Source organism: Piliocolobus tephrosceles, chromosome 7 (assembly GCF_002776525.5).
Source record: "Piliocolobus tephrosceles isolate RC106 chromosome 7, ASM277652v3, whole genome shotgun sequence".
Classification (NCBI taxonomy): domain Eukaryota; kingdom Metazoa; phylum Chordata; class Mammalia; order Primates; family Cercopithecidae; genus Piliocolobus; species Piliocolobus tephrosceles.
In genome coordinates this window covers 123688361-123701006 of record NC_045440.1, presented here as the reverse complement: position 1 = coordinate 123701006, position 12646 = coordinate 123688361, and the positions used below count along the sequence as shown (strand labels likewise).

The following is a 12646-nucleotide window of genomic DNA, read 5'->3' as shown; positions in this document are numbered from 1 at the left end:
AGGCTTGGTGGGAGTCTGGGTGGAGGCACACGGCATAAGTGTGGGAGGAGGGAGTGATGCCAGCACTGTTAAATGAGGAGATGATATCTATTTGACTAGCTGAGTAGAATCAGGATTCTGGGCTTCACAATTTTAATGATTTTCACAAACTTAGTTGAAAACTCCACACTTCAGTGCCCAGGTACAGAATTCAGCCCTTGACACCATTTTGAACCTAACCACATGTCACCATTTGGTAATTATGATGGATAAAGATGGTCACAGAGTTTTTGACCCTCCTTCCATTGACAGGTAGGGCTATGACTGTTTCTTTGAATCTGGGTGGGTTCTATGACTACCTTGACCAATAAATAGACTGCAGTAGAAGATACACTAGCAGTTTCCATTTTATGCCTCTTGGAACTCTTGCTGTTATAGTCCTGAGCTGACATATAAGAAATAAGACTGCTTTGCTGGAAAGACCACATGGAGAAGCTCTGAGACTAATGGAGAGAGAGAGGGACTCAGCTGGGTCCAGGCTGCTTGCCACCCCCACCAAGATGCCAGACATGTGGGTAAAGTTGTCCTGTACTCTCCACACCAGCTCAACCCTCAAACGAATACCACCAGGTGACATGGATCAATCCCATGTGGAGCAGAATTTCCCAGCAAGTCCTGCCCAATTTCCTGACCCACACAATTGTGAGATGTGATTTAAAAAATGGTCACTGTTTTAAGCCATTAAGTTCTAGAGCAGTCTTTATGCAAGAATAGACAATCAGTCAATAATGAAGACAACTAAGACACTGTAATGCTTTAATCAAGGGTTTTCGTGCATCTTTCTCATTTGAGGACCATGGTCAATCCTTCTTAAACAAGCGTTGCATGACGCCTCCTCTGTGCCACCCAGCACCATAGGAGCTTGGCATGCAGAAGTGAACAGTATTGATGAGGACCCAGGCCCTCATGGTGCTTGCCTTCCAGGGATGGGAGACAGACAGTGAGCAAATACATGAATAAATAAGAAAACACCAGAGAGTAATTAGTGCCATGATATGACCAAAAGCAACAAACAAAAAATGATAATATCATAGACAGTGGGGGATACTTTGCATGGGGTGGCCAGAAAAAGCTGAGGAGGTGATGTTGAGCTTAGACCAGGATGACCAGAAAAATTCTGACATGCAAACATCTGGGAAAGCATATTCCATGTAGAAGGAATTGCTAGGGCATGGGGCCTAGGGCAGGAACAACTTCAAAGAGTCCAGTGGAGGGCAGAAGGGGAGGTATGACTGGGAAAATGGCCAGGAGGGGAGATCAAAGAGATCAGCAGGATCTAGGTGGTAGGTTCATCTTTGCAAGGCACAGAAGGACGTAGGATTTTATCCTGGGTACAATGAGAAGCCATTGGGAGGCTTAGAACAGAGGTGCAGATCATTTATCTGCTGAAAACCTCCTCAAGCTGCTATGAGAAGAATAGGAGATAGCATGAGTAGAAGCAGGAAGACCTCACAGGAGGCTAGGACACTCATCTGGATGAGAGAGAGGGTGGCTTGCATAAAAGGGAATGAATTAATGGCATTTTCAGCAACCCAGATGAGACTGGAGACTTATTTTAAGCGAAGTAACTCAGAAATGGAAAACCAAACATCACATGTTCTCGCTTATAAGTGGGAGCTAAACTATGAAGATGCAAAGGCATAAGAAAGATACAATGGACTTTGGGGACTCCAGGGGATTGGGTGGGAAGGGGATGAGGGATAAGAGACCACCAGTTGGGTTCAGTGTGTACCGCTCAGGTGATGAGTGCACCCAAATCTCACAAATCACCACTAAAGAAATTACTCATGTAACCAAATACCACCTGCTCCCAAAAAATCTATGGAAATAAAAGTAAATTAATTAAATAAAACAAAAATAAAAGAGAGAGTGTGGCTTGGACTAGAGCACACCTGTTAGGTGAAGAGAAATTAGGCACTCAGAATACATTTTGATGAATCAACAGGACCTTGATGAATTAAACTCTGGAAGAGAAAGATCTAGTGGTTTTTCAAGTCTTTACTTCCACAGAAAAGGAAACTGCAGCCCAGAACATTTAAGCAATTTGCTCAAAGTCACATAGCTTGTGTATGTAAAGACAGGATGCAGACAGATTTCCTGTTTCCAAATCTTTTAGTTTCTTCACTGCAATCTACTGTATCTTTCAGGGTGCATTACAAGGGACAAGTCAGCTTATATCTAAAGGGAGAAAGCTTCACTTACAGGTTTTCCCAGGAGCAGAGACACTGACGCCTTCTCCATCTGTGTAGATGGGAGTCACTGTGACTTTGTATTCAGTATCAGGAAGCAGAGGCTTCAGAAGGAGATTGTTCTGGCTTCCAGGCACCATAACCTGAACAAAAAAGCAAAGGACCACAGTCTTAGTGAGACCTGTTTCTATTGATTTGCTAATGAAGCACAACTTTACACATTTTGAAACAATCAAAAGCAAACAGATGTGCTTTGAGAGTGAGGAGAAAAGAAAGGGCATTCGTGCAAAAGCATTTCTCCTTGAAATTCCCATCATAGTAACCCTTAGTTTATAATCACTAATACAGAAGGTTTAAATTTGATGCTTTTAAGCTCTAAGGAATATTCTTCTCTCAACATCTTCTTGGCATTTGTAAAGTATCCAGAAGAGAGAATAATGGCCTGTTTAGATAGCAGGTGTTTATGGATTGGGAGAGTTCATTCTATAATCCAGCCTGCTGCTTATCATTTTTTGTTTTACTTAAGTATCCTCTTGCAAAGTCAGCCCTCCATTCTTTCCTGCTTCAGAGATAATCAGACCCCAGCATTTTCTTCTTTCAGTTAGAAAGGATGGACCCTAGCCAAGAGCAACAGAACCACACATTAAAGCCAAGTTTTCTTGAGCTGAAGCATATTTACCAGCAACACTAAAAAATGGTGCAGCTTTTTTATTTCTGAAAGGAGTTGTCTTCCTCAATCTAGAATCACCATCACTCTGTGTCTAAAAGGCTGTCCCCACAAAAAAGAAAAGGAGCAGTGGGTTTGACATCGCACAAGTGAGTGCAGGGCGCCATGTGGTGGCTGTGTGAACTCTGCCACCTCGAAAAGAATCGTCTGGACCAGAAAAGCCACATGTTCTCAGTGCTAAAACCACAAAACTTTCTGTCTGTGCTCCAGGAGTGAGGAGCTGGCCCATCACCGGGCCATTTAAAGAACTTAATCATGGCTGGAAAAGTGCTAGGATGTAAGAACTGACTCAAACGGGTTTAAGGGAGTCACAAGACCAGGACAGCTGGAGTTACTTTTCAAGTGCTGGGTAAAATGCCAGCAGGCAAAGGGCGATGCTGTCTCCTTCTGGATGAAGGAAGGAACCTATAAATCATGGAATAAGCCCTAGAAAGCCTCGAGTTGAACCCAGAAGCAGCTGTTGCTAAGATATTGCTAAGCTTTAAAAGCAATTATTTTAAATATGAAGCAAGGAAATCTAAATTAGGTGATTTTATGTGAGATTAATATGATTTTGCTCCTCATCGGAAAGGGCCATTGAAATGCACAGGTCTGAATTGATGTGTGGACTCGGGGTCCTGAGAAGGAGATATTTACAAAGGAGCTCTGCTTTATTCCAGAATGAGTTAGGCGGCCCTAGCACTAAGAAAGGGTAAGAGAAGGATTGAGGTTGCCCTGACTTGTATTACTCCATCAACATAGCTTCCCTCAGGGTGTTTCTCTTAAATGTAACCCAGCTGAAGCAGAGCCTGGGCATTCATTTCAATCTGTCCATCTAGCAAACCACCCATGTTGATGTTAAATAATGTCTTCTTTCAAACTGAGAAGCACATGGTCTTGGAATTAACCAATTAAATGTAGTTCATGGAATCCTAAAAAGCAGTGTGACTGTTTTAGAAGACTCATTAGCTTGACAGGAGTAGTTGCTGTGATTTATAGTAAGAAGTCTCCCTTACCTAGCAATTATTATGTGCCAGGTGCTGCTGTAAGCATTCTGATATAGCATATGCAGACTGAGTAAACCTTATCAGAAATGCTTGAGACCAGAAGTGTTTTGGATTTGAGATTTTGTTAGATTCAGGAATATTTGTAGATGCATAAGGAGGTATCTTGGGGATTAGACCCAAGTCTAAACACACCATTTACATTTCATATATACTTTATATACATAATCTGAAGGTAATTTTATACAATATTTTTAATAATTTTGTGCATAAAACAAAGTTTGTGTTAATTACTTCTATGTGAAATTTTCCACTTGTAGCATCATGTCAGTGTTCAAAACGTTTTGGATTTTGGAGCATTTCAGATTTTGAATTTTAGGATTAGGAATTCTCAATCTATAATTCACTTAATCTTCACTACCTCCTTTTGAAATACGGGGTATCGTCACACTCATTTCACTGATGAGAAAAGTGAGGTCCATAGGGCTATTGGGTAAAAGAGCCATTCTGAAACCCAAGAATCTTGTCTGGGCCTTTGTCCTCTACTCCACATGACTGCACCACTTGAACTTTCTTACTCTATTGATACTCATTCTCAAGAGTAAAAAGCAATCTCTGCTTCTTGGGTATGCAAAGTTCCTCTTGCCTGGCCTCTGCTTGTTTGGACAAAGTAAAAAAAATGTGCTCCTACTAAAAACAAATGCTGCAGGTCAGAACAGATGCTGGTTTTATTTATAAAACAATTCTGTAAAAAATGTTCATGGTCAGGTGGGATGCAAATATAACTAGTGAGCTTCATGCTTTTATTTTTTTTCAGAAATGGATTTTCAGGTCTGGCCCTAATATCACCCAAAGCTTTTCAGAGCAACCTGGACCACATCCAACCAGCTGTTCCTGCAGTAGAAAGAGGATTCCTTGTATCTTGCTGTGTTCCCATCTTATGAAGTTCAGTTCTACACAGTGATTCTCAAACTCTTTGTGGTGAAGGACTAGGTGGTGGTGGTGGTGGTGTCATTTTAATTCCCATCCATTGCAGACCAGTATTTGTAAAATACGATAAAACCAAGTGGTTAGAAAAGTGATCATGTTCTCAGGTTGTTGCAGTAATGTCAAATGGCTATCAAGGTTTCTAAAATGTTAATCTTAATATCTGAACTTATCATGTAGTCATGTAGCAGACTGAGTCACACTTTGAGTATTCTTCCTCTAGACATATTCTTGCAACCCAGAATTCAGGTTAGAGCTACAGATTTTTATACTTAGGCTCTAGAAAATTCTGAAATCCTGACTAGCCTTTTAAAATAAATGAGAGACCTTCCTATCCTGAAAACAAAATGTATAGCAATGTCATTGCCACTCCTCCACATTCCAAGACAGAGTTGAAAGTCAATCCTTATAAAATATGTGACAGGTACTACAATTTTATTTCTAGGAATTCAAAGATTTTTTTTAATCTAGAAATATTTGATAGGTATAATTATATCTAGAACATATAGAAACACTTCATTTACCTCAACTGGAAACGTAAATTAAATTCCCTTTGTTTTACATATATTTAAGCTGAACTTCGGTCTATGATGTTATAGTACACAGTGTATAACATATACATACACTATTGTCCAACTTCAATACACAAGCTTATCATTTCTTTGTGTAAATTTAATCAGCCTTGAGAGTTAAGGAAGGTTTGGTATTCCTCTTATCTTGACACATTTCCTTTCTTGCTTTCATAATATGTCTTAGCCATCTGTCTTTCTGTGCCATACGTTATTATTTTAAGATGTCATTTGGCCCATGTGATTTCAAGACCCTTGGACTTTAATACAGATGTGCCTCTGCCTGTCCACCTTAGTTTCATAATCTAAATTTACATGCAGTCCACTTTCTGTCTCCAGTCATAATACATTGCATTTGTATTGCAGTAACAGTTCATAAAACACTGATATAAATTTTCAAAGAACCCTCAGGTGAGTCCCTGAGAGGGTGCCTGTAAATCAAGTGTGCACATATCCTACTTAATTAAAATCCTCTAAATGAGCTTGATACTTAAAGAATTCTACAGTAGGTTCTTCTGTCTAGCAAAAGAGAGAAAGAGAAAAAAAAAAAAAACAGTTTTGTGCAGCAAATAAGCACCACCAAATTTATCAATATTTTTCATTTTTACTACAGGTTTGTTTAACTGGGTCAGAGTGTTTAAGACTTTTGATCTTTTTTTCCCTTCATCTAGGTGTCCAACTATTTCAAAAATAAACAGTGTGAAATGAAAGAAAGTAGAAAAGGAAAAATTATCTAGAGACAACCCAAAGTAAATATTATTATTGTTTTACCTTGCATAGCTTACGAGTGCATGCATGAGATTAAATTGTTATTCTTTCCAAATGAACAGGAATAATTCACTAAGAAGCTTAATGTATTTCTTAGAAAGAGTAAAAAACAAAAAGCAAACAAACCAAAAATAAAATAAAATAAAGCCTCTCACTCTGGGAAGTTTTCATGGGCTCATTTTTAGGAACTAAATTACAATATGAGAAAAATAACACAGAAAATAAAATATCACAACTTATATATTTAATTACCATTCCTAACCAAAATTTTATTTTATTTTTTTTAATTTGCCAATCATGAACCATTTGATTTGTATGGTCTGAGTGAATTTGTAATTCAACCTATTTTGTTCAAGAATCCATTAACTTTTCAAAAGTACTCCCAGAACAGTATAATGGCCTTCTGCTTATTTACAGTAGGTGTGGTCTATCACTATGTCCTGTAATATTTCCTCCATTAGTCAGAAATGAAGTACTTTCCTTAAAGGATTTTGGGCTCAAATAGTTGTTTGTATAAGCACATAAATAAAAATAACTTCCCATTTGAAGCCTTTTTGAGAGAGGAAGGCAAAGGAATGATAATGTTATACTTGAGCAATAATAAATCTTGTAGACTTCTTTCCCAGAGTGTCAGAAATAATGCAGCACAGGGCAAGAAATGCAAGTAATGAGCTAAATAAACATATTTTATAACTCAAAAGAAAAATTCTTCTGGATGCATACTGGAGTTACCTGGTTTGATCAGAAACATGTATAAGAAAGAATTTTCAGGTTCTAGACTAAAAGGAATTATAATGATACAGTGTAAATTTAGAATACATGGGAAGGCCATGATTAAAAGTGTACCAGGCCACGATTAAGAGTGTATCACTGATTTTGGTGCCCGGGCAAGATGACCAAATAGGAACAGCTCTGGTCTGCAGCTCCCAGTGAGACCAATGCAGAAGGCAGGTGATTTCTGTATTTCCAACTGAGGTACCCAGTTCATCTCATTGGGACTGGTTAGACAGTAGGTGCAGCCCATGGAGGGTGAGCATAAGCAGGGTGGGACATCGCCTCACCCGGGAAGCACAGGGGATTGGGGGACTCCCCCTCCCCTAGGCCAAGGGAAGCCATGAAGTGCCATGCTGTGAGGGACAGAGCTATCCAGCCCAGATACTATGCTTTTCCCATGGTCTTTGCAACCTGCAGACCAGAAGATTCCCTTGGGTGCCTATACCACCAGGGCCCTGGGTTTCAAGCACAAAGCTGGGTGGCCATCCGGGCAGACACCGAGCTAGCTGCAAGAATTTATTTTCATACCCCAGTGATGCCTGGAATGCCAGTGAGACAGAACCATTTACTCCCCTGGAAAGGGGACTGAAACCAGGGATCCCAGTGGTCTTGCTCAGCAGATCCGACCCCCACAGAGCCCAACAAGTTAAGATCCACCATCTTAAAATTCTCGCTGCCAGGACAGCAGTCTGAAGTCAACCTGGGATGCTCGAGCTTGGTGGCAGGAGGGGCGTCTGCCATTAGTAAGGCTTGAGTAGGCAGTTTTCCCCTCACAGTGTAAACAAAGCTGCCTGGAAGTTTGGACTGGGCAGAGCCTACCGCAGTGCCACAAAACCACTGTAGCCAGACTACCTTTCTAGATTCCTCGTCTCTGGGCAGGGAATCTCTAAACGAAGGGCAGCAGCCCTAGTCAGGGGCTTATAGATAAAACTCTCATCTCCCTGGGACAGAGCACCTGGGGGAAGGGGTGGCTGTGGGCGCAGCTTCAGCAGACGTAAATGTTCCTGCCTGATGACTCTGAAAAGAGCAGTGGACCTCCCAGCACAGTGCTTGAACTCTGCTAAGGGACAGACTGCCTCCTCAAGTGGGACTCTGAACCCCATGCCTCCTGATGGGGAGACATCTCCTAGCAGGAGTCGACAGACACCTCATACAGGAGATCTCCAGCTGGCAGCTGACAGGTGCCCCTCCGGAATGAAGCTTCCAGAGGAAGGAGCAGGCAGCAATCTTTGCTGTTCTGCAGCCTCCACTGGTGATACCCAGGCACACAGGGTCTGGAGTGGACCTCCAGCAAACTCCAGCAGACATGCAGCAGAGGGGTCTGACTGTTAGAAGGAAAACTAAAAAACAGGAAGCAATAGCATCAACATCAACAAAAAGGACGACCACTCAAACCCCATCCAAAGATCACCAGCATCAAAGACCAAAAGTGGACAAATCCATGAAGATGAGAAAAAAAAACAACACAAAAAGGCTGAAAATTTCAAATGCCCCTTCTCCTCCAAAGGATCACAATTCCCCCAGCAAAGGAACAAAACTGGATGGAGAATGAGTTTAATGAATTGACAGAAGCAGGCTTCAGAAGGTGGGTAATAACAAACTCCTCCGAGCTAAAAGAGCACGTTCTAACCCAATGCAAGGAAGCTAAGAACCTTGATAAAACATTACAGGAACTGCTAACTAGAATAATCAGTATAGAGAAGAACATAAATGACCTGATGGAGCTGAAAAAAACAACATAAGAACTTCGTGAAGCATACATAGGTACAAATAGCCAAATTGATCAAGTGAAAGAAAGGATATCAGAGATTGAAGATCAACTTAACGAAATAAAGTGTGAAGACAAGATTAGAGAAAACATAATGAAAAGGAACGAACAAAGCCTCCGAGAAATATGGGACAATGTGAAGAGACCAAATCTGCATTTGATTTGTGTACCTGAAAGTGACAGGGAGAATGGAACCAAGTTGGAAGACACACTTCAGGATATTATCCAGGAGAACTTCCCCAACCTAGCAAGACAGGCCAACATTCAAATTCAGGAAATACAGACATCACAAAGATACTCCTTGAGAAGAGCAACCCCAATCATCAGATTCACCAAGGCTGAAATGAAGGAAAAAATGTTAAGGGCAGCCAGAGAGAAAGGTCGGGTTACCCACAAAGGGAAGCCCATCAGACTAACAGCAGATCTCTCTGCAGAAACTCTACAAGTCAGAAGAGAGTGGGGGCCAACATTCAACATTCTTAAAGAAAAGAATTTTCAACCTAGAATTTCACATCCAGCCAAACTAAGCTTCATAAGTGAGAGAGAAATAAAATCCTTTACAGACAAGCAAATGCTGAGGGATTCTGCCATCCCCAGGCCTGCCTTACAAGAGGTCCTGAAGGAAGTACTAACTATGGAAAGGAAAAACAAGTACTAGCCACTGCAAAAACATACCAAATTGTAAAGACCATTGACACTACGAAGAAACTGCATCAACTAACGGGCAAAATAATCAGCTAGCATCATAATGACAGGGTCAAATTCACACATAACAATATTAACCTTAAATGTAAATGGGCTAAATGCCCCAATTAAAAGACAGACTAGCAAATTGGATAAAAGTCAAGACCCATTGCTGTGCTGTATTCAGAAGACCCATCTCACATGCAAAGACACACAGACTCAAATTAAAGGGAAGGAGGAATATTTACCAAGCAAATGGAAAGAAAAAAAAAAAAAAGAAAAAGAAAAAGAAAAAGCAGGGTTTGCAATCCTAGTCTCTGATAAAACAGACTTTAAGCCAACAAAGATCAAAAAAGACAAAGAAGGACATTACATAATGGTAAAGGGATCAATGCAACAAGAAGAGCTAACTATCCTAAATATATATGCATCCAACACAGGAGTACCCAGATTCATAAAGCAAGTTCTTAGAAACCTACAAAGAGACTTAGACTCCCACACAATAATATTGGGAGACTTTAACACCCCACTCTCAATATTAGACAGACAAATGAGACAGAAAATTACCAAGGATATCCAGGAATTGAACTCAGGACTTGGACCAAGAGGACCTAACAGACATCTATAGAACTCTCCATTCCAAATCAACAGAATATATATTTTTCTTAGCACCACATCGCACTTATTCTAAAATTCACCATGTAATTGGAAGTAAAACACTCCTCACCAAATGCAAAAGAATGCAAATCATAACAAACAGTCTCTCAGACCACAGTGCAATCAAATTAGAACTCAGGATTAAGAAACTCACTCAAAACTGCACAACTACATGGAAAATGGACAACCTGCTCCTGAATGACTACTGGGTAAATAACAAATTCAAGGCAGAAGAGAATATGTTCTTTGGAACCAATGAGAACAAAGACACAACGTACAAGAATCTCTGGAACACAGCTAAAGCAGTGTTTAGAGGGAAACTTATAGCATTAAATGCCTACAGGAGAAAGCTGGAAAGATCTAAAATCAACACCCTAACATCACAGTTTAAAGAACTAGAGAAGCAAGAGCAAATAAATTCAAAAGCTAGCAGAAGACAAGAAATAACTAAGATCAGAGCAGAACTGAAAGAGACAGAGACATGAAAAGCTCTTCGAAAAATCAGTGAATCCAGGAGCTGGTTTTTTGAAAAGACTAAAAAAAGAAATAGACCACTAGCCAGACTAATAAAGAAGAAAAGAGAGAAGAATCAAGTAGACACAATGAAAAATGGTAAAGGGGGCAGGGGTGGTGCACACCTGTAATCCCAGCACTTTAGGAGGCCAAGGCGGGCAGATCACAAGGTCAGGAGTTCGAGACCAGCCTGGCCAACATGGTGAAACCCCGTCTCTACTAAAAAAATCAAAAATTAGCCAGGCATGGTGGGGGGTGTCTGTAGTCCCAGCAACTCAGGAGGCTGAGGCAGGAGAATCACTGGAACCCAGGAGGTGGAGGTTGGAGTAAGCTGAGATCGTGCCACTACTCTCCCAGCCTGGGCAACAGAGTGAGACTCCATCTCAAAAAAAAAAAAAAAAATGATAAAGGGGATATCACCACTGATCCCACAGAAATACAAATTACCATCAGAGAATACTATAAACACCACTATGCAAATAAACTAGAAAATCTAGAAGAAATGGATAAATCCCTGGACACATACACCCTCCCAAGACTAAACCAGGAAGAAGTCAAATTCCTGAATAGACCAATAACAAGTTCTGAAATTGAGGCAGTAATTAATAGACTACCAATCAAAAAAACCCCAGGACCAGATAGATTCACAGCCAAATTCTGATGAAGGTACAAAGAGGAGCTGGTACCATTCCTTCTAAAACTATTTGAAGCAAAAGAAAAAGAGAGATTCCTCCTTAACTCTTTTTATGAGGTCAGCATCATCCTGATACCAAAACCTGACAGAGACACAACAAACAAAGAAAATTTCAGGCCAATATCCCAGATGAACACTGATGCAAAAATCCTTGATAAAATACTGGCAAACCAAATCCAGCAGCACATTAAAAAGCTTATCCACCACGATCAAGGCAGCTTCATCCCTGGGATGCAAGGCTGGTTCAACATTCACAAATCAATAAATATAATCCATCAAATAAACAGAATCAATGACAAAAACCACATGATTATCTCAATAGATGCAGCAAAGGCCTTCAATAAAATTCAATATCACTTCATGCTAAAACCTGTCAATAAACTAGGTGCTGATGGAACATATTTCAAAATAAAAAGAGCTATTTATGACAAACCCACAGTCAATATCATATTGAATGGGCAAAAGCTGGAAACATTCCCTTTGAAAACTGGCACAAGACAAGGATGCCCTATCTCACCACTCCTATTCAACATAGTATTTGAAGTTCTGGCCAGGGCAATGAGGCAAAAGAAAGCAATAAAGGGTATTCAAATAGGAAGAGAGAAAGTCAAATTGTCTCTGTTTGCAGATGACATGATTGTATATTTAGAAAACCCCATCGTCTCAGCCCTAAATCTCCCTAAGCTGACAAGCAACTTCAGCAAAGTCTCAGGATACAAAATCAATTGCAAAAGTCACAAGGATTCCCATACACCAATAATAGACAAACGGAGAGCCAAATCATGAGCAAACTTCTATTCACAATTGCTACAAAGAGAATAAAATACCTAGAAATCCAACTTACAAGGGATGTGAAGGACCTCTTCAAGGAGAACTACAAATCACTGCTCAAGGAAACAAGAGAGGACACAAGCAAATGGAAAAACATTCCATGCTCATGTATAGGAAGAATCAATATCATAAAAATGGCCATATTGGCCAGAGTAATTTATAGATTCAATGTTATTCCCATCAAGCTACCATTGACTTTTTTCACAGAATTAGAAAAAACTATTTTAAATTTCACATGGAACCAAAAAAGAGCCCATATAGCCAAGACAATCCTAAGCAAAAAGAACAAAGCTGGAGGCATTATACTATCTGACTTCAAACTATAGTACAAGGCTACAGTACCCAAAACAGCTTGGTATTGGTACCAAAACAGATATATAAACCAATGGAACAGAACAGAGACCTCAGAAATAACACCACACATCTACAATCATCTGATCTTTGACAAACCTGAAAAAAAAAA

The 12646-nt window shown here is 40.1% G+C and overlaps 1 protein-coding gene across 1 annotated transcript in view; it reads right to left on the bottom strand.

The window, feature by feature from the left end:
* COL14A1 (collagen type XIV alpha 1 chain) overlaps nucleotides 1-12646 on the bottom strand; it is a 250092-nt gene that overhangs the window by 134763 nt on the left and 102683 nt on the right. The window contains exon 20 of the mRNA XM_023223077.1: nucleotides 2242-2371. Within this exon, the coding sequence (XP_023078845.1) occupies nucleotides 2242-2371 (130 nt within the window). The remainder of the gene's footprint in view (nucleotides 1-2241; nucleotides 2372-12646) is intronic.